This window comes from Aristolochia californica, unplaced genomic scaffold (genome assembly GCF_029961685.1).
Source record: "Aristolochia californica isolate CCGP_79_NKW_82.1479 unplaced genomic scaffold, dmAriCali1.0.hap1 SCAF_9, whole genome shotgun sequence".
Taxonomy (NCBI): Eukaryota; Viridiplantae; Streptophyta; class Magnoliopsida; order Piperales; family Aristolochiaceae; genus Aristolochia; species Aristolochia californica.
In genome coordinates, this window is record NW_027182290.1 from 1,177,038 (window position 1) to 1,196,761 (window position 19,724).

At 37.9% G+C, this 19,724-nt stretch overlaps 2 protein-coding genes across 2 annotated transcripts; both read right to left on the bottom strand.

The window, feature by feature from the left end:
- Positions 1–3,806: 3,806 nt before the first annotated feature.
- LOC137941636 (zinc finger protein STOP1 homolog) lies at positions 3,807–7,705 on the bottom strand. The gene is made up of 2 exons (XM_068787133.1): positions 6,291–7,705; positions 3,807–4,449 (listed from the first exon to the last, which is right to left on the bottom strand). The coding sequence occupies exon 1, from the start codon at positions 7,596–7,598 to the stop codon at positions 6,294–6,296; it is 1,305 nt and encodes a 434-aa protein (XP_068643234.1). The 5' UTR covers positions 7,599–7,705; the 3' UTR covers positions 3,807–4,449; positions 6,291–6,293.
- Positions 7,706–8,379: 674 nt separating this feature from the next.
- On the bottom strand, positions 8,380–19,440 carry LOC137940435 (outer envelope protein 64, mitochondrial). The gene is made up of 13 exons (XM_068785499.1): positions 19,096–19,440; positions 18,856–19,008; positions 18,279–18,403; positions 17,964–18,089; positions 17,263–17,445; positions 16,972–17,116; positions 12,458–12,626; positions 11,939–12,070; positions 11,614–11,814; positions 11,276–11,403; positions 11,134–11,185; positions 9,783–9,852; positions 8,380–8,779 (listed from the first exon to the last, which is right to left on the bottom strand). Exons 1-13 carry the CDS (start codon positions 19,311–19,313, stop codon positions 8,697–8,699), a joined length of 1,785 nt encoding a protein of 594 aa, XP_068641600.1. The 5' UTR covers positions 19,314–19,440; the 3' UTR covers positions 8,380–8,696.
- Between the last annotated feature and the right edge of the window lie 284 nt (positions 19,441–19,724).

Below are 19,724 nucleotides of genomic sequence, written 5' to 3' on the forward strand. Positions count from 1 at the left end.
GTTCAAAGCTCGTCTCGTCGCAAAGGGATTTACACTAGTACCAGGTCTCGACTACACCGACACCTTCAGTCCTGTCATCAAAGCTACCACTATTCAGGTTGTGCTCTCTCTTGCTATTACTCATCGCTGGTCTCTCCGTCAATTGGATGTTAAGAATACTTTCCTCAATGGTCATCTCAATGAACGTGTCACCTGGGTATATTGATCCTCGCTTTCCTGATCATGTTTGCAAGCTTCAGAAAGCTCTCTATGGTCTCAAACAAACCCCTTGAGCTTGGTTCCAGCGGTTCAACTCTTTCCTTACACATCTTGGCTTCCACTACAGTCGGGCTGATCCTTCGCTCTTCATCTTTCATCGGCACTCTGACATCCTTTATCTGCTCTTATATGTCGATGATATTATTATTACGGGCAACAACTCCTCTGCGCTTGATAGCTTTGCCAGCAAGCTCCATTCTGCGTTCGCTACAAAGGACTTGGGTTCTCTCAGCTACTTCCTTGGTCTTGAAGCCACACCCACAGCTGATGGGCTCTTTCTTAGTCAGCTGAAATATGCGAGCGACATTCTTGCCCGAGCTCAATTACTTGACAGCAAGCCTGTGCATACTCTTATGGTGGTTTCTCAACATCTATCCTCTGTTGGTCAGTTATTTTCGGATCCCACTCTTTACCGATCTCTTGTTGGTGCTCTTCAATATTTGACCATCACGCGACATTGCTCATGCTGTCAACTTGGTCAGTCAATTTCTACACTCTCCCACTGCTAACCACTTTCTTGTTGTTAAGCGTATTCTTTGGTATGTCAAAGGCACTCTTCATTATGGTCTATCCTTTTGCCCATCTGCTTCTCCTGGCTCCTTAACTGCTTATTCTGATGCTGACTGGGCCGACTGTCCTGACACTCGCCGCTCCACCTCGGGTTACTCTATTTACCTTGGGGACAATTTAGTCTCCTGAAGTGCCAAGAAGCAACCTGCAGTTTCTCGTTCCAGCTGTGAATTTGAATATCGTGCCCTTGCTCTCACAACCACCGAACTTATCTGGCTCACTCATCTTCTTCGTGATCTCAAAGTATCCATTCCCAAGTGGCCACTTCTCTTATGCGATAACAAAAACGCTCTTTTCTTGAGCTCTAACCCTGTTGCTCACAAGCGAACCAAACATGTTGAGCTAGACATTCACTTTCTGCAAGAACTTGTTGTTGCTGGAAAGATTTGCACTCAATATGTACCATCTCACTTACAAATTGCGGATATCTTCACCAAAAGCGTCTCTCGCCCCCTATTTCAGTTTTTTCGGTTCAAGCTACACGTCTGTCCTAATCCAACGCTTAGCTTGCAGGGGGCTGTTGAAGATACTGCCTTAAGAGATTGATCCTCAATCAATTAAAGATCATAAAATTGATTCTCAATCAATTAAGGATCATTACCCTGTTTAAGGCCTTCCCTCACAGGAGCTAATTAAGCTCAATCATTCATTGTCTGGACAAATCAAATATCTTGTAATCAATTGTAAATCCCTCTAATTGGGATATCACTCCTATAAATTAATGAAAGCATAACATTTTAAATCATTCTTCTCATCCCTGAACCCTGTGATGGTTTTCTTTCAATAAAACCTTGAGGCAGGTTTTGGAACCATCTTTGACCAGCTTACAAAAACTCCGACTAGAACGCTACAAAGTGATACAGACGTTACAATCTTTCATGGTGAGAACAGCGACTCAAAGAAGCAACAGCTTTGGCCCAAGCCAGTAGCCTCTCCTTCATCTTCCCTTCATTAATTGCCTCCCTCCAGAGTCTCTCCTGATCCCCTTTCTTAATTTCTTCGTCCCGCACAAGGTAAGGCAAAGGCTGATACATCTCCCAAGCCTCCAACGCTTCTAACTCGATACAAAATTTTGCATAATCGGCGCCCGCCATGGCCAGAGCTTCCACAGACATGTCTGAACTTTCTCAGAGACGACTTCAGTGTTGAATCTGCAAGTGGCCTCGGGATTCGGGGATATTTATAGCTCTCTCTTGCACAAACGTGAAGAGTGGGAGGAATCACGGGATTTGATAGTTTAATCTTTTACAGTTTAGGAGAAAGCTAAAGGTAAAGTTGTCATAGGAAAAGAGTAAAAATAATGGAGATCACAGAAGTTGAGATTCAAAAGATTTTCTTGTGAAAAAAAAACATGGGTTCTGCATTCACGTGCGTGCTGTGAGGAAGATTCCAAGTGAGTACAGAGTATAGTTATTTGAAATCAATAACAGATCAACAATAAATCAACAAGGCTGAAGGAGCCCTCGAAAGGATGAAAGAAGGAAACTGCAATTTGAATTCTTCCAAGTCCTCCCAAGTAGCGTCAACATGAGAATAAATCTTCCAGTGAATTAGCAGTTCAATTTGACTGTTCTTTGTTCTGGTCTCCAAAATTGCTTGAGGTAGTATGGGATTTTTAGGTTCTTCTAACTCCTTTAACAAAAAAGATGTGAAAAACAGAATGAATCTTAGAATCAGGTGGACGTTGGAGTTTATAGGCAACTGGACTTATTTGTAATAGGGAAGGTCAAAGGGAAATATGTTCTAAAAGTGCTTTGGTGAAGAGAGAGCGTCCGCATACAAGAACGGATTGCAAGGCATGCGAATTAAGTTTGAAATAGTCATTGAAGTTATTTGTGAACATAACCATCCTCTTGCATCCCCATCAACATTATATATGTTGAGCTGACAAAGGCAAGTACTACACTTTCAAAGTGGCACAAATGATGAAATGGATAGTACTGGAATGAAAACCAGTGACAAATATGGATAGAGAGCCTCTTGCAGCTGATAGTCTTGACTCTATGGATGTAGATAATAGAAATAGCTTGCCTACTAGATGAATGAGGTCTCTTAGATTAACCGGGTTTGTCTTTGTTAACCGAGCAGCTTGGTATTAAACCGTGTAGTTTCCTTCAAGCTAAAATTTGTAGCTTCTACTTCCAAGATTTATCATTAGAGGAACATTTGCTTCTATGCACAATCTTTTGTGTGATCCACATAACTGCTTCAATGTTTTTGGGTTTGTCTTATGTTTCAGAGGCTTCAGCATGTACAAGAATTGAGGAGTTACTGATAAATGGGCTCTTATGGACACAGTGAGGACAAAGGCATCTTTCTTCCCTCATAAGTTTGTAAAGGGAAATTTTGTTTATATAAAACAGTTTTTTTTTTTTTTTTTGTGATATAATAATAGATTACTGACAATTTTCAGGTGAGAGCTGAAGTGATGAAGCTCTAATGTGAACTAATATTCTTTTAGTTTTTAATAGTTAAAGGTTCAAATAAAAACAATATAGTCTCTCTGTTCAAATATGTTACCAAAAGCTTGGGTCACTTGGCCTGCAGTTCTTCCTCCTACGCTGAAGTCTGGATGGCTTGTAACATTTAGATTCAGAGCACTCACTGGACATTGTAAAGTGTGCCTATTCTGGCCCATTCAATAATTTAAAGGCATAGCCACTGCTTTCAGTGCAACATTAGCATGCAAAACCAACTCTAGCTTCCCTTGTTCCTCATGCTGCAATTTTAACTCAAAATTCATCTTCCTGCTTCACACTGATATTTTCATCTGTCACAAAATAGTAACAGATAAATTGCATATTTTAAGGCTGTGTTTGAAATACAAAAGGAGAGAAAAGAACAGGAAGAGAGAGAAAAAACTTGTTTGGATGCCCATAGAAAATAAGACAGAAAATGGAAGAGAATTATAATTTCTCTTGAAAAATGGAAAACAAAACAAAATAAGTAACATTTTAAAATTTTCTCACTAGTCTCTATTTCTTTTATTTTCTTCCAAAATTCCATCTCTTTTCTTTCAATGATCTTCTGTTGCCAAAAAACGCAACAAAACATAGATTTCTCTCTCTCTTTTTGTTTTTGTTTTCATTTTCTGTGGCCTCCAAACAGGCCCTTAATTGTTTTCAAAAGAAAAATCAATCCAAATGCATTTACACGAGTAGAGCAATAGAACATAAAACAGAAGTTACATTTCTAATAACCCCATTCAGAATCCATCTAAATCGGAACCCATGTCTGCTCTGTGTAGTCGTCATGAGACCTCGTATGAAACCCATTCAAGACGGAGGCAGCTCCTTCCAAACATCAAGAATAACAACTCTTGGCATCATCATACATCATTCATTATTATTCATCATTGATTGTGCTGTTTCCCATTAGCTTCTCTTTCACTCCTTCCCGAGAATTCTTGAGTTGTGTCTCAGATGGTGATCAGGGTCGTCTATTCCTGAGAGTCCTAACAATAATCTTATCTAGAAACACCTGAGAAAACTCTAGTTCTGGTGTTCTTGGGCGCCATCTGAGGCCGTTTTAGTCTTGAGTTAATGAAAGCCACATTCCAGGAGAAAAAAAGAGTAGAAGATGGAGAAGCAAAGCAACTGCCCTTACGCACACACAGAGGCCCTACAAAAACAAAAGGGTAGACACCAATTAAATGACAAATCAAGTACATGCAGACATGATCACAAGCAGGAAATTATATTCTACTCCATAGCACATAAATATAAAACAACTAAAGTAAAATAAAGTCACGATGAATGAGAGTTGACATCTTTAACAATAAATAACTTGCTTCCATGCTTCTCCAATGGAGTCTTTCAAGGGAACCCATCCTAAATTTAACACATACACAGACCACATCTTTAACTTATTCAATTTTTCCTGCTGCAAGCATATGCCAACCCATCCTAAATTCTCAGGCTTTGGAGTCAATAATTATTTAAAAGGTCCACATGCCCTTGTCTTTTTCTCTGACCAATCTGCCTCCTTTGTTGTCCAACATAAAGCCATTTATATATTATAATAAAATCCTATTACCAACTTAACATGAGCCATTTGGTCACAAAAAAGCTCAACTGTGACGACCACAGAAAAAAAAGTAGAATAAATATGGCAAGGCCATTATCAAACAATGCTATCTTATTTTATATGGTGCTTCCTACGGAATGCAGTTTAAGAATAAATTGAAAAAATATCTTCAGAGAACCATAACATAACTTGAAGACTAAGCATGCATAGACGCACTGTTCTTGTCCACCAAAAATTTAAAACATTGAGAACAATTATTCTATTAAGAAGCAACCAAGACAGAGAAAACAAAATGAAAAAGCCTGCAATGCTATTGACACTCCCAAAGGTATCAACAATCTCCTGGCGAAAGAATCAACGGTATTGGGATTTCTAAGGACATGGTTTCAACTAATTCTAAAGTGCTATAGACGTCTACAGTTTTATCAAAACACATTAGATAGCGGCCTGGGGTATACTCTTAACAGCAATGGTAACCACCAAATCATCCTCCACAGTAAGAGGTGAAAATTTAACTCTTATGAAACTGAGTATCAGGCTTTAATCAATTGGAGTTGGCATCTGATGCTCAATGATGAACCAGAACTGAAAGAGTAGGTTGGCATCATATTCCTCCAAATTTGGACGTAGTAATGAACCCAAAAATGTCATTCAGAAGAAAAACACAGAAAGGGGGGACATAAAATAGCAACTATGCCCATCTAACTTTCCACAGGACCACAACCATTCTGTGAGGCTGAAATTTAAAATCAACTATGCCCATCTAACTTCCACAACCATTTTATGAGGCTTAAATTTGAGCTTTACATATTTGTGCTGGAACTTTAAAATCAACAGTAGTGCAGAAGCTGTAAAAACCCAGGCCTTCTCAGAGAAAACTTAAACAACATACTGAATATTTTCAAAAATCTGCTCAGAAACAATTTTGTAGAACTGTTTCTGTTCTACAGATAAATGGGAAAATCATTAGTTTAGAATCAATTTTGTTCCCATGTTCATAAATTCCTACTTTGGATGAAAAAAATGTCATACAAATTTGCATACGAATTCAAGTAACTTGCAAATAGAAGTAGCGGATCCAGTTGATCAAACTTCTTGAAAATGTTATGATGTTAAGGCCAAAAGGCACCTGCTAGTGCTACTGTCCAGTAAAGATTTTAAGTGTAAACCCTACAAACAATTGCTTCATTCACTATATTTTCTTCCCAAGCAAGAATAAAGCAATCTGCTTAAAAAACGTTTGAAAAACAAACAAATAGCTCTGGTGAACCCGAGTAGGAACACCTTTTGCACCCAGGCTTGCTGAGGATGGGCTATAAATCTAATCCAAAAACTCACCAGATAACAAAACAGAAGAGCAAAAATCAGCTTATTTGCAAAGAATACAACCAGACATGAAGAATACAAGGAAACTAGAAATTGTAGAAAAAAAGTACCTGTTAAACCTTGTCAACCCCTGCTCGAGGATCCAAACTTGAAAATCCCATAACATCTTCTAAGGAATTACTATCAACAGGATCAGACCCATCAAGAAGCCCTTCAAAGAAACCATTTTCCAGAAGATCTTCTTCATCCAGGAAAAAATCTTCTTCTGCAACCAACTGCTTTGATTTCTCTTCTTCCATAACTGCTGGCATATGTCCCTCGAACAAGGCCAGATGCCCAAACAGTTTATCTTTTCTTGAAAAGGTGGTTCCACAAGAGCACTTCCACCTGCATTCTCCACAGTGCTTCAAGTGGCTCTTGAGATCTGCGACAACCGAGAAGCTCTTCTTGTTGCATCGGTTGCATAAGTACATTCTTGGGCAGTGGCTTCTTTTGAAGTGATTTTTCACACAAATCGCAGATTTCAGAGGCCGAAATTTCTTGTGGCCACGGTTACGGTTGCATCCAGGAAAGGGACACGAGAAGCGGGCTTTGGTAATGGCGCTGCCGCTACATGACTTACCAGGCCTTGCCAAGGCTTCCAATGTCTTGAACTGGTCTCCATGCGCCCTCATGTGCATTCTGAGATTCGCATCACGCTTAAACCCCTTGCCGCAAATCTCACAGAAGTGGACGTGCTCCGCGAGCAACTCCACCGCGTCAAGCTCGATGATTTCAGAATCATCGTTAATTCCCTGATAGGGTTCCCTTAAATTCGCCTCTTTCAGTTCCACCGCCGCCAAATTCGTAGTTGTCGATCGGTTATTCGCCGCTTCCCAAGGGTACTCCTGATTTGCTGAACCCACTACTGCGGCGGCAGCGTTTGATGTCTTCTGATCTTCAATATTTCTCAACACCGACGAGTCGGAGACTTCCCCAGGTACCGGATAACATGCCGGCGCCATCACATCCGGCGGATCCGTCATTTTCGCCGCCGGAAGCAACCGGTTCCCCATGTTGGAAAACTCCCCCAGCTTCGTCCGCTTTACCCCCTCAAATCCGCCCGTCCTTTCCACGTTCCCAACCGAACCCGATGGCAGACTTGGCTGCAGAGAGGATGCAACCAGAGCCGCACCATTCAATATAATATTATGAATAGCCGACGTAATCTCCATGGAAACAAAACCGATCTGCTCATCATCCAGCTGCGAGTTCGACTCAATCGACAGGGAAAGGAAGTCATGGAGGGAATCCATTTTCTTGCGGAGGATGGAGAGGTTCAACAAGGGAACTCGAGGATCTGGGATCGATAAAGGGTTGACGGGAAAGGGAGCCGGCGCTGCGGCGGGAAGGTGAGAGCATCCGTCGGACGAATCCATGGTGAGAAGACTGAAAGTGAAAAGAGAGAGAAAGAAGAAGAGTTAAAGATGGAAACGAAGTCCGAAGCCGTCTTCTTTGATGCTTCCATCTCCTGATGAATGATGGGAAGAAGGAATTTTTCCACCCGTTGATCTCGACCTGGAATTGTTTAATGTTTCACTAATATTTTTCCTTATCCGCCTGGCTGCCCGCCAGATGGAAACGAAGTCCGAAGTCCGTAGAGTCTCAGTTCTAGCTGCCACGAGTTGTTAACAGTTTCTGGTTCAAACTCTTGAATTGAAATTAACAGCCTCTATAAAATGGTGCCACTTTTCGAGTTTCAATCCTCCGAGATCAAAATTTGACGCATTTTTTTATGTTTTTCGTGTACTAACTAAGATCAGCTGTGCAATTTTACCAACTCAATCTCGACACTAAACAAAGGCTTTTGTTCTTCTAAGAACTGTTTCTAACTTTCTTGATTCGAGACAACAACGAAAGCATCAAACATTAAGTATTTCTTGTGTCTACTAAAGCATGAATATGACATTTGTTATATTAAAACTACAGTGATATAAGAATTTCCGAAAAAAAATATGCTCTGCTTTTAATCCCTGTTGAATCCGAAATATTGTCAGAGTTTTCTGAATCTGAAGATTCGGTGTTTAATCGAACTTCAGGAGAACTTTTTGGCAAGCAAGAAGCTTTATCGCGACGCCAAGTTCTCAAGCACAAGAAAATAAGGAAACCCATTTTTAACAAGCATTCCACTGCAACTAGAACAATCAAGTTGTCGTTCCAATGTTCCATTTAACCAAGCCCTTCTTTGATTCACAGGGAAGATCATTCTCACTTGTACCTGTTTATTCTTTAGTGACACCGAACAGGATATAAATTTCTCCAAACATGTAACTTTCCTCATTCAGAGACATCACAATGTCCGTGTCAAAATTACGAAACTATACAGTGGAGGAGACTTCAATGCACTTATATGACAGAGTTTGAATGAATGGCATCTTTACTGTTACCTGTTGTGAGCATTGGATTACTTAGAACTGTTACTCTGCAAAAAAAATCCAAATTTTTTTCTCAGGATCTGATAATTTTTCGAAAGAATATCAAGCCGCCAATTTCCTAAGCCTTTTCTCTGCTTGAAGTGCTGCCTTGTTTTGCGGCTCCAAAACTAGGGCATGCTTGAAATCTGAAAACCCACACAAGTAATAGTGTTAACAATAAAGAAAAATGAACTGCTATCTCTACTAAGTAGAAATTATTTTATTAAAAAGGAAATAGGATTTGCTTAATCAGTTTGGGGTTCCAAAATTCGATACAATGGTACCAATACATGGCGTATCTGACTTGCTAGAATCGGATCAACACAGCTGGACAATACGTGAGTGGGATCAATAAGCCAGCAAAACATGGAAGTGGATTTTTCGCCATTTTGAGTTATTTAATCATTTTTGAAAGTGCCCACAGAAGGAACTATTTAGAAGGGAAGACTGCATGGAACGTAAGGTAGAAATTCTACAACTTAACTTTCCTTCAGCAAATCAAAATCCACAAAAAATGATTCAATTGGCGAGACGCCTCTGCAGGGGCTCAGCATATTCTAGAAAATTTTGCTTTGTCATACCAAACATAATACTACCATATGGTATTTCCACCATCTTTCTGGGCCCACCATATGGTACAAAAGGGTTAGAACATTCATGAACAAAACAGGAAAGAAGAATATCAGGGGAAGTTTGTGCACAAACAATCTTTACTGATTCTTTAGCTACAATCAGTGTCTTTAGTACTTCCAGACATCTATGGTTGAAAATGTTTTCTGATTGATTGATCCTAACAGGTTTTCTCGATCATCTATTTCTAGCTGTTTATCTTTTTTTCTGTTCTCATCTTGATGAACTCAAAATGTTCAGAAGAAAGAAAATATTAAGCAAAAAATTTATACCTCCAACTACCACTCAAGCAGAACCAAAACCAGATAACAAAGAGAGAATAATTCAATCATAAAAGGGTAGGAAGACTTTGCAGCATTCTAGGTGTACAAGATTCTCTGGAGTCAAAAGGGTTTCAAGCACAGGGCCAAACATAATATCCAGATGCGTGAATGCAATGCATGAAAAGCTTTATGTACAGCAAAATACCATAATTGTCATTGCAGATTCTCAAAAGCAGAAGAAAGGTCAGAGTCTCACCTTGAGCAGCTTCTTTGTAATAAAGGAGCATTTCCCTGGCTGTTCCTCGCCTCAGATACGCTTTCACATTCTGCAGATAAAAAAAATAGAACTGATAAATGATTACAAATAGAAACAAACTCTTTTTAAAGATCAAATTTTCATGTGAGACCAAATAAGAAACCCTAGTAAAACATAAATCTGGGTCCACTAATGACCAAAAAAACACAAAGAAAAATAAAACATCCTAGCCTTACTGTATTATATAGAAGAAGACAAATATGCAAATCATATTCAAAATAATTTACATCATAAGACAGATCAGTAACTATGACTTGCAGCTTATATAGAGAAAAAATACGGCCACATTGAGTGAGTGTAAGAACTTTCTTGTTCTCATATTAGTTAACACGAGTTCCCTTTTAAAGCAGGCTTTATTAAGGAGAAAAGTTTTATGACGGGAACAAAGCACTAAAAAAGAAAAATATAATGCCAAAAGAGGAATAAGACAGCAAAAATTAAGAAATGAAAATGGAGTGATGTTGACTGTAAATGCACATCATCTGATATAGTAAGTATCATGTGTAGGAATTGTCATGTATAAAAACTTTTACACACTTCCTAGATGCACAATCTTGGAGATATAAAAAACTATAGTTGGATGCACTATCTTAGAGATATAAAAAACTATAGTTGGATGCACTATCTTAGAGATATAAAAAACTATAGTTGGATGCACAAACTTGGAGATGTAAAAGGATTATAATTTCCAAGAATTGTAATTCGACCAGCAATCTTAGTTATCTATAGAAAGTAGACTTTTAGTTTACTGGTTAATAGAAGTCAAAATGTTAGTATATTTCCAATGCCATATCAGTTTCTAAGTTGAAGTCTTATCTTTAGATTAAGGGACATTTAGAAAAATACTGAAGTTCTAAACTTATTTGCAAGAATACCGGATTTCAACCTTTGAAATCCACGTGGTATCAGTTAACGCCCACATCAGCAAAGCCTGTCCATGCGGCGCCACAACATCTTGAATAAACCTCAAGTCTGTTGGTAATCTATAAACTTTTAAACATATATATATATTAGAATCTCTCGCATTTCTTCTGTTATTCTTTTATTTCTTTACCCACAAAAAACAGAGGCAAACCCTAATCGAAATACCCTCCAAAAACATCCTTTTTGTAATTTCACTAGCTTGAGAGAACCACCGAATACTCACATTTCATGCTATTAAACAGATTTTCCTTTCAATTATTCGAAAAACTGAACTTTGAGAGACCACATATACGATACTGACAGTTGAAATTATTTCATAGCACAAAACCATATGCAAATGGTAGTAGCACATGAATCCAGTTTCTACCTTCTTATCAAGTGAAAGTGCTTGGGTGCAATCTGCATCAGCTTGTTGGAAACTGCACCAATTGTAATCAGTTGGCAAACTGAATGACAAATTTTAAGAGTAATCTTATTGACAACTGATAAATAACCTAAACATATCATACCATCCAAGCTCTAAATAAGCAGCTGCCCGGTTGCAATGGTAGGTTGCATTTGTACTATTCAACTTAATAGCTTCAGTGTAGAAATTTACTGCTTTGTTCCACTGTCTTCCCTTAAAAGCTGCATTCCCCTACAAAAAAATATGGACAAAAATAATTTATGTGAAATGGAAGTCTACTGTAAAATGTTTGCTTTCCAAGAGAGGCTCATTTCAACATCATTTCTTTATCAACAGAAATAAAAGCATTTTAAAAAAAAATTAAGTTTCAGAAAAACTAAAATAAAATAATAAAATGCCGAGTCATTTCAAAAAATGAAATAAATAGCAGAGAACTAATACTTTTTCTTTCAAGAGTTCTGAAGTGTCCATGTCCCCATCAGTATCGGGCACAGGCAAAGAATTTGAGGCAATGCTGACTTGTCCTTGGAGAGTTGAATTCATATCCAAAACAGTATCAAGAAGAAACTTATCAGCTCCGTGAGCAGCTATAAATGAAACAGAGACTGGCAAACCATCATGTCTTCCAAGAGGAATAGTAACCTGGAAACAAGAACTAATAAGTTAATTAAGACATGTTTTCTAAAAAGAAATTAAATAAAGATATTTTCAAATTCTCCTTAAACTGTTCTTTACGGTGCCATTGTTTACCAGAAAACATAGGTACCTGACAACAGCCTGACATGCCTGCAATACTCAATAATGCTAATGCTCTATCATAAAACTCACTGGACAGAGTTTTCTTTGAATTAAGTTTAAGAGGATCTGGTGCTGTTGGAATGACTAGTATTCCGTCATCCTGGTGAAGAAAAGAGTAAATAATAATCAACAATAAATAACTGAAGAAATAAATGCCACACCTAAACCTCAATTGGCAGATTAGAAAATCATATAGAATTCAAACAAGTTCTTCAACATAAGATCCTCATCCCAACATCCTGCAACATGATTCATTCACCTAAATTATGCATACAAGAGTCCAATTACATCAACAGGAAAAGCTATTCATTTAAAAAAACCACCCACAAAAAACTTCAAGTGACAAAAGGATCATGGACCAATTCTGCTAAAGCACCTGGCAAGAGAACCACTTAAAGAAAATAGCACTATAGGATGTCAAACCTGGGAAGTCTAAACAAGCATATGAGCCTTAACAAGATGTAAACTAAAAAGAAGTAGATTGTACCTTCAAGAGACTGTTGAGTGCAGCACGCATTTCAGTTCTGACTTTATAAAAAAACTTAATATTCTCATGAGTGGAATTTACTGCAGCAAGAACATGGGTAGAGATATCAGATCCTAACTTGGGTTTCACTCTTTTAACCCATTCTTCATGATTTGATTTGAACTCATATCTGGAAAAAGCAACAGACGTTGTATATGTGGTCAGACTAAGTAAATACAAACTCTTACAGAACGACCTACAAAAACAAGTGTACTAGGTCTCCTTTTATGTCCACAACACCATCTAAAAGGTTAAAACAGCTTAATTTATTCATCAGACGGCAGAAGCTGAAAGAAAGAATAATGAAGGATATTCCACTGAGAATAGTACAACACTGTTACTAGAAGAGATTATATACAACCAAAAGAATAGAAAACACCATAGAATTCTTAGAAAAGACAAAAACATTATACTACAAAAACACAGTAACTGATATGTCTCACACACCAATAATCGGACTTGCTAGTCATCGGGTATGACGACTTCTCTTTCAGTCTTGCACTTTTTTTTTTTTTTGGTTCCATGTATCAGGTTAATATTTGTATCAATAGAGGATCTATACTCATATCCACTCTTCCAAACCTCCAAATGCAGGGATTTAAATCACAAAGGAGAACTTCAACACAATCATCCTCCCAATATAACATACATACACATGTAAAATGTTGATGTCTCTATTTATAAATCCCACATTTCACATTGACCATATGCTAGTTAAACAAAAGATAGGTTGTTTCCTCGTGCAGTTAAGTGTGTCTTCCTTGGGTATTCCTATACACAAAAAAGGATATAAGTGTTTTTGTCCATCCACTAGAAAAACATTTGAATCTGCAGATGTAACATTTTTTAAGGATATTACCGTTTTTTTATTCTCCTACTTCTATTGATGTACCACTCCTTCCCCGGTTTTTGAGTTAATTATTCCCCTACCGGTTGATGATTGTTTTGGATCTACACCAAATACCACTATTGAGAAACCATTGCAGGTATATCAGCATCGACATGTGCATCCGTCTAAGCCTACGACTTCCTCTCTCATGTCAGGCCATGACTAGTCTTCGTCTCAGGATCCTGAGGTAAGTTATCTACACCTACCCATTGCTTCAAGGGAAGGTGTTCGGAAAGGTACCCGTCATCTGTTGTCTTGTTTTGTGTCATATGACATTTTTTTAACAACTATAGAAAGTTTGCACAGTCTATTTCTGCTTGCACTATTCCTTCTTCAGTGCAAGATGTTATGTCCTCTCTACAGTGGAAGCAAGCTATGGATGCTGAGATGGCTGCATTATTACAGTGAGGAACCTGGTAGTTATGTGATTTACCTTCAAGTGCTATAGTGGTTGGTTGTAGATGGTGTATACAATCAAATACAAAGTCGATGGCTCAATTGAGAGATATAAAGCTTGTTTGGAGGCCAAAGGATACACAAACTTATGGCATAGATGTTTTCGAAACCTTCTCCCTAGTTGCTCGGCTATCTTCAGTATGTATTCTGGAATCTATTGCTTTTTTTTTTTTTTTAGTAAAAAGTTACATATATTGAAGACCTTAAAGAATAAATATACATGGAGCAACCTCCATGATATTTGCTCATGGAGAGATGTACAATGTATGTAGACTCAAAAAAGCAATCTATGGCATGAAACAAAGCACTCGTCCTTGGTTTGAAAAATTTAGCCTAGTACAGATGTCTATGGATTTCTCTAAAAGCCACTGTGATCATTCGCTCTTTGTAATGAAAAGGCCTTCTAGGATTATAGTCCTACTTGTATATATAGATTATATTATATTGTCTAGCAGAGATACCCCTGGAATTGAAGAAGTTAAAAGGATACTTGTTACTCACTTTTAAACTAAAGACTTGGGGGCATTGAAATATTTCTTAGGGATTGAAGTTGCAAGAAGCAAAGAAGGACTTATGTTATCTCAAAGAAAGTATATAACCGAGATGTTACATGAGTATGGATTCTTGGGAGCTTGAAGCTAAACAGCTAGATACTCCGATGGAAGTTAGACATACCTTGCATGATGACCAGAGTGAAGAATTGAATGATAAGACACTGTATAGGAGACTGGTGGGGAAGCTTATACATGCCACATTTATGCACCCTAATATATCATTTGCAATGAGTGTAGTAAGTCAACTTACAAAACACCCATGGAAGTTTCACTTAGAAGCAGTGTAGAGAATTTTGAAATATCTTGAAGGAGCACCAGGAAAAAGTCTCTTTTTTAGAAATAATAGACACTTGAAAATTGAAGTTTTTTCTGATGCAGACTATGCCCGGTCAAAGTTAGACAAAAAATCAACTACAAGTCGCCACTCTCTCTCTCTCGCTTTCTCCTCCCATTTCTTTTTTTTTTTTTTTTGCTCCCTGAAACAATCCAACTTTCCCTCTCTTTTATTTAACCTTTCCTCCAAAAATTACATAAATACCCATCCTTTACTCTTTTATTCCACAGTTGTTATTAATGATTTGTAACAATATGTCTCTCCAAATGTCTTTAGAAGGAAATATTAAACGAGTCATTAAGAGGAAAAGGTTTAAAAAGAGATCCCCAACCTTGTTGATGTAACTATCATAAGTATATTCTCATAAGGATCATGAACTAAGAATGGCATTTTGAAAGGGCATGGACAAGTGCAAACAAAACCTACTAGTAACACCAGCACAGAAGTGCATACTGAAAATTGAAGAGCAAAAACAACAAAGGAACAAAAGAAAGGATGCAAAAGAGAAACAAATAATAATATCTGATCTGCGAAAAATAGAAAAAAGCTGAAAAAACGTATTTACTTATCAGGAGAAAATTCATTCGGGAGCTCGTCGGAAGCTCTTGCAAGACTTTCTCCAAATCCAATTGTCAAATTTACCATTCTGTTGTTCCATGTTCTCTATGTTTATCTTTCTTTCTTTCTTTTTTAAATGTATGTTTATCTTTCCTAAAGACATAGTAAAGAAGAATTCATTAAGAAACAAGGAAAACATAGGACTCACTGAAAGAGAGATATAAAATAGAGAATAGAATAACAAAGCACAAGTGAAAAAAAGAAAAAGAAAACTACAATTATGGGAATAGATCTCCCACAACAAGGTACCAATATAAGAAAGCATTCACAGCCAAGAAATCAGATAAGCAGTTGCTCCTAGGGGGATAAGACCAAGAGAAGGTCAACAGCATATTGATGTCCTCCATCACCTCATAAATCTGAAGGAAACACCATGGAGAAGGTACTTTTATTTAACATCCAGTTCATGACAACCACTAAGTCCCCTTCAGCAATGAAGGCTCCATGTAGTTCGCATTGGTAAGAATTGTCCCATGTTGATCCTGGAATAGAAATATGTCGTACTTATTAATTGGGAAAAAGTCTCCTAAGTACAACTAGTCATTTTGGGTTAAACAAAGTACCTCCACCCAAAAAATTTCCACATATAAGGAGCTATAAAAAGGGTCCACACGGGCTAGTGTTTAGCATAGTCTCAAATTGATCTAGAAATGGAATATCTTGTGCTTATTAGTTGAGAAGAATCCTTCCAACTACAGCTAGTCATTTTGGGATGGTCCTATACATAACTTTAACACTCATTAAAGTCGTTAAGAGGAGTAATAAAATCAACTCTGGCCATTATATTGCCAGCATAAATCCTGGGTGAGGCTCATAGCCTCTTCTAGAATAACCTTGAAAACACCTCAAGATGTCAGATATAGTTGCAGTTATGTTACTTCAAACTGCAAACCATATTCAAAGTAGAGTCCCCACATATGAGCAGTTTAAGAAATGTATAGAGTTGAGCTCAGTCAAAGGACACATTCAGTAGTGCTTGCTATAGGGGAAGACCAAGCTAAACTGATCCAATATGATGCCTAACATTCATGAAGTAGTAAACAGTTATTGCTTGGTACTTCATTTCTTCGCAGAAAATGAGAAGAAAGAAGAAGATTTTGGGAACCAAGGAAGGGATCAGCACTACACAAGTGCCTGTGGCCCACCTTAAAAAAACTCAGACACAAATAGTTGTGTTAATCCAAAGGATATTTGTCTACAACGTCTCTAAGACATAAACCAGCAGGAGTGGCAGCATTTGATTCCCATCAGAGGGCTAATCAGGGATGAAATTATCTGCAAGAGGCAAAATAGGATGAAGTACATAGCCTACTTGACTATCAGAGTCATCAATTAACTGCAGAGAAAAGGGAGCACATGAGGCATACATCAATAATTTATCTATTGAAATGGATAAACCTAAGCCTACACACATGGCGATGACAAGCTCATCCAAATTTACGCATTAGTGACAAGAAATACAAACACATTCATTTTGAAAAAAAAAAAAATACATACACAAGCATCTACAATTTACCAAGCAACGTACAGCTCAAAACGCAAAATAAAATTTATTAGTAGTTACATGTAACAGTGACTGTAGCAACAGCTGTAAATGAAGAATAAAGATTTAAGTTTATGATACCTCTGTAGCAATAACATAACACTTGAAAGAGCTTTCAAACTAGATATTCCTTGTTGCATGTTTCCAGATCCTTCATGAAATCCTTTCAAACTTGGAATATTTGAAGCAATATACTGGCTAATATTCATATGCTTTGGCTGCTGATCTGCACATAAAAGATGAATTCATACACATCATATACTTTCTACATTAAAAAAAAAAAAAAAAAAAAAAAAAAAAACGAGAATATCAGAAGCAGATGAACTACTCTCTCACTGTCTCCTCTTAAAATTATCAAAGGAAGTAGCTTACATCCAGATAAAGTCTCAGTTGCCTTTTTAATGACATGCACACTCTTCTGTTTTGGAGCCTTAGAAAGTTGAAAGCAATCATCTGCAAAGATAAAGCGCTTGGACCTTCTAAGTTCAGAAGGTGATCCCTGCAATAACACATGCCCTACTTGCCGCAAAATGGACGGGTCTCGTGCAAATAATCCTGAAATAGGCCATCCATTGAGTATTAGAAAAAATAAAAAACATAAGCAATCCAATGCAACAAAACTTTAGAATAATCTAAATCATAAAAAAGTGTTAAAAGCTAATATTATTTGTGCAGGTTGCTGCATATAGAAAACCAAGTAAATTTCATAACACAGCGAGCCATAATTAGTCCTTCCAAGGCAGCACAGGCATCAAACTGCGTTCACTTGCTGCAGCATCACTGTACATATCAGCTGTGAAATTAACTGATACTTAAAATAGATGTTGGTCCACAAGGATTTTATAATATGCACCAGGGGAAGTCTGTGCCAGCCTATTCACCAGTCTGGACGCACTGAAATTTGAACCAAAACAAAAAATTGAGGCCACCAAACCCCACCCACCCTAAAGTAGGCATTGAACCAAAGGCTCAGAATTTTCCTTTGTTATGAAATGCAGAAAATCAATCCCGAAACAAAAAATTAGCAATCTAAGAAAGAAGTCGATGTAAGGAATTAAAATTTTTTGTCATACCAACTGTATCTAAGCTTTGGGAGTTTGCCAGAACACCAATAGTAGAAACTGACCCATGAGAAGGTCGGAAGCCGAAGATACCACAAAATGCAGCTGGGATTCGTATGCAGCCTACTGTGTCAGTACCTACATAGTACAAGAGTTTAGGATGATAACTAATATATATATAGTCTAAGACAATAAAACCTCTCAACATTAAAAAAAATGAATAAATAGAAGAAACTTCATGATTGATTACAGAGCTAACTTTGAGGTTACAATTGTCCACAAAATAACTCAAACTTGACATATAAGAGCACTGGAATTTAAACATACCAAGAGAAAAGTCGACAAGTCCAGCTGCGACAGCCACAGCAGAACCACTTGAAGAACCTCCAGGAATATGTGATAGCGATTCAGGGTTATTAGGGGTACCATAATGCATATTCTCCCCTGTGATTCTGTGGTAGCAGATAGACAGAGGCTAGTCAGTGTAGCTCATATTGGTTTGATATCAAGCAGAAACAATAAGTTGCAACGATTGACATGGGTAAAGGACTTGTTTCAGTGTTTGCTAAAGCAAACAAATGAAAATACAAATAACATTAACTGTAACAGCCTTAAAAATTCAATTGGTATTAGTAAACTCGAACGAATTTGAAACTCTTAACAACAGTAACTACTCCTTGGAAGACTTTATAAATTCATAAAGAAAGTCTGCTATCACAAGGGAGCACATAAAAAAAATCAAAAAGTTCTGTAATATTTTGTTTCGGTAACTATCAAAGTGCATATCGTTTAAGATATTAGGCAAAATCAATTATACTAAACAAAAAAACAAAAAAAAAAATACTACACAAATTTCTGCATGCTAATTATAACTGAAAAGAACATACAAGGCGAAATAACTAACCCAAACGAGAATTCATCCATGATAGTCTTCCCAACACAAGTAGCTCCATTTTTTAACAGAAGCGAAACAGCCACAGCCGTCTTGATCGCTGGGTCATGCGTTCTCTTCCAATCCGGATTCCCGAACCCAGTGACATATTCTTTGACATCAAAACTGCGCTTCCAACCAAAATAAAGAATGTGAGAACAAACGAAAAATAAAAAACAAGCTTGCAGAAAAATCAATTTTTTTAATACGCACACGTCCTTGACAGCGAAGCAGAGGCCAGCGAGTGGGTGCCGAGCTGCAGGCGGAGGGGGTTGCGAAGCAGGAAGAATCTCGAAGCGCTCAACGAAAGCTCCAAAATCTTCATTGATCCTCGCGACTACATTTTTCTTCAGCCGCCTCCTCGTCTCAGCTATAATCAAAAGTCCGGCGACGCCGATTCCGACGACGATCCAGACTTTGGAAGTGGACATGTAGAGTTTCGCCAGCTTGAAATGCTCCCGACTGAAAAGCTTCAGGAGTTGGGAAAGGTGTAGGGTTTATGGTCCGGGGTTTTACAGTCTGGGAGTTGAGACAGGCGGGCGAGCATCTCAGCAAATGATCATATTCCATATACGATGCATTGGGAAGTTCGGTGGCAGACGTGCAGTATACGTATGCGGAGTCTGCAACCCTAACCTCCGTTTTCCAACCCGCAACTCGGCTGGGTTGACTCGTTTTTCTTAGGAAGTGGATCGGGTCTTAGGGTAAGGTCAGCCGAGTCCGTTTCTCGATTCAAGCAACCCGACAATGCTAGTTCAGAGAAACGTACTCGAAAACTTTTGATCGTAATCAAATCTAAATTGTCCAAGTCACGCTTAAGGAAAATCGGAAGAAATCAAATC

Bases quoted from the DNA above. Each gene is read 5' to 3' on its own strand.
- LOC137941636 (XM_068787133.1), bottom strand. From the start codon at position 7,598: ATGGATTCGTCCGACGGATGCTCTCACCTTCCCGCCGCAGCGCCGGCT.
- LOC137940435 (XM_068785499.1), bottom strand. From the start codon at position 19,313: ATGTCCACTTCCAAAGTCTGGATCGTCGTCGGAATCGGCGTCGCCGGA. The intron at 18,090-18,278 runs GTATGTTTAAAT...TGTACTATGTAG, and splicing joins ACTTGTCGACTTTTCTCTTG to GTACTGACACAGTAGGCTGC. The intron at 8,780-9,782 runs GTGAGACTCTGA...GTGGGTTTTCAG, and splicing joins TTACAAAGAAGCTGCTCAAG to ATTTCAAGCATGCCCTAGTT.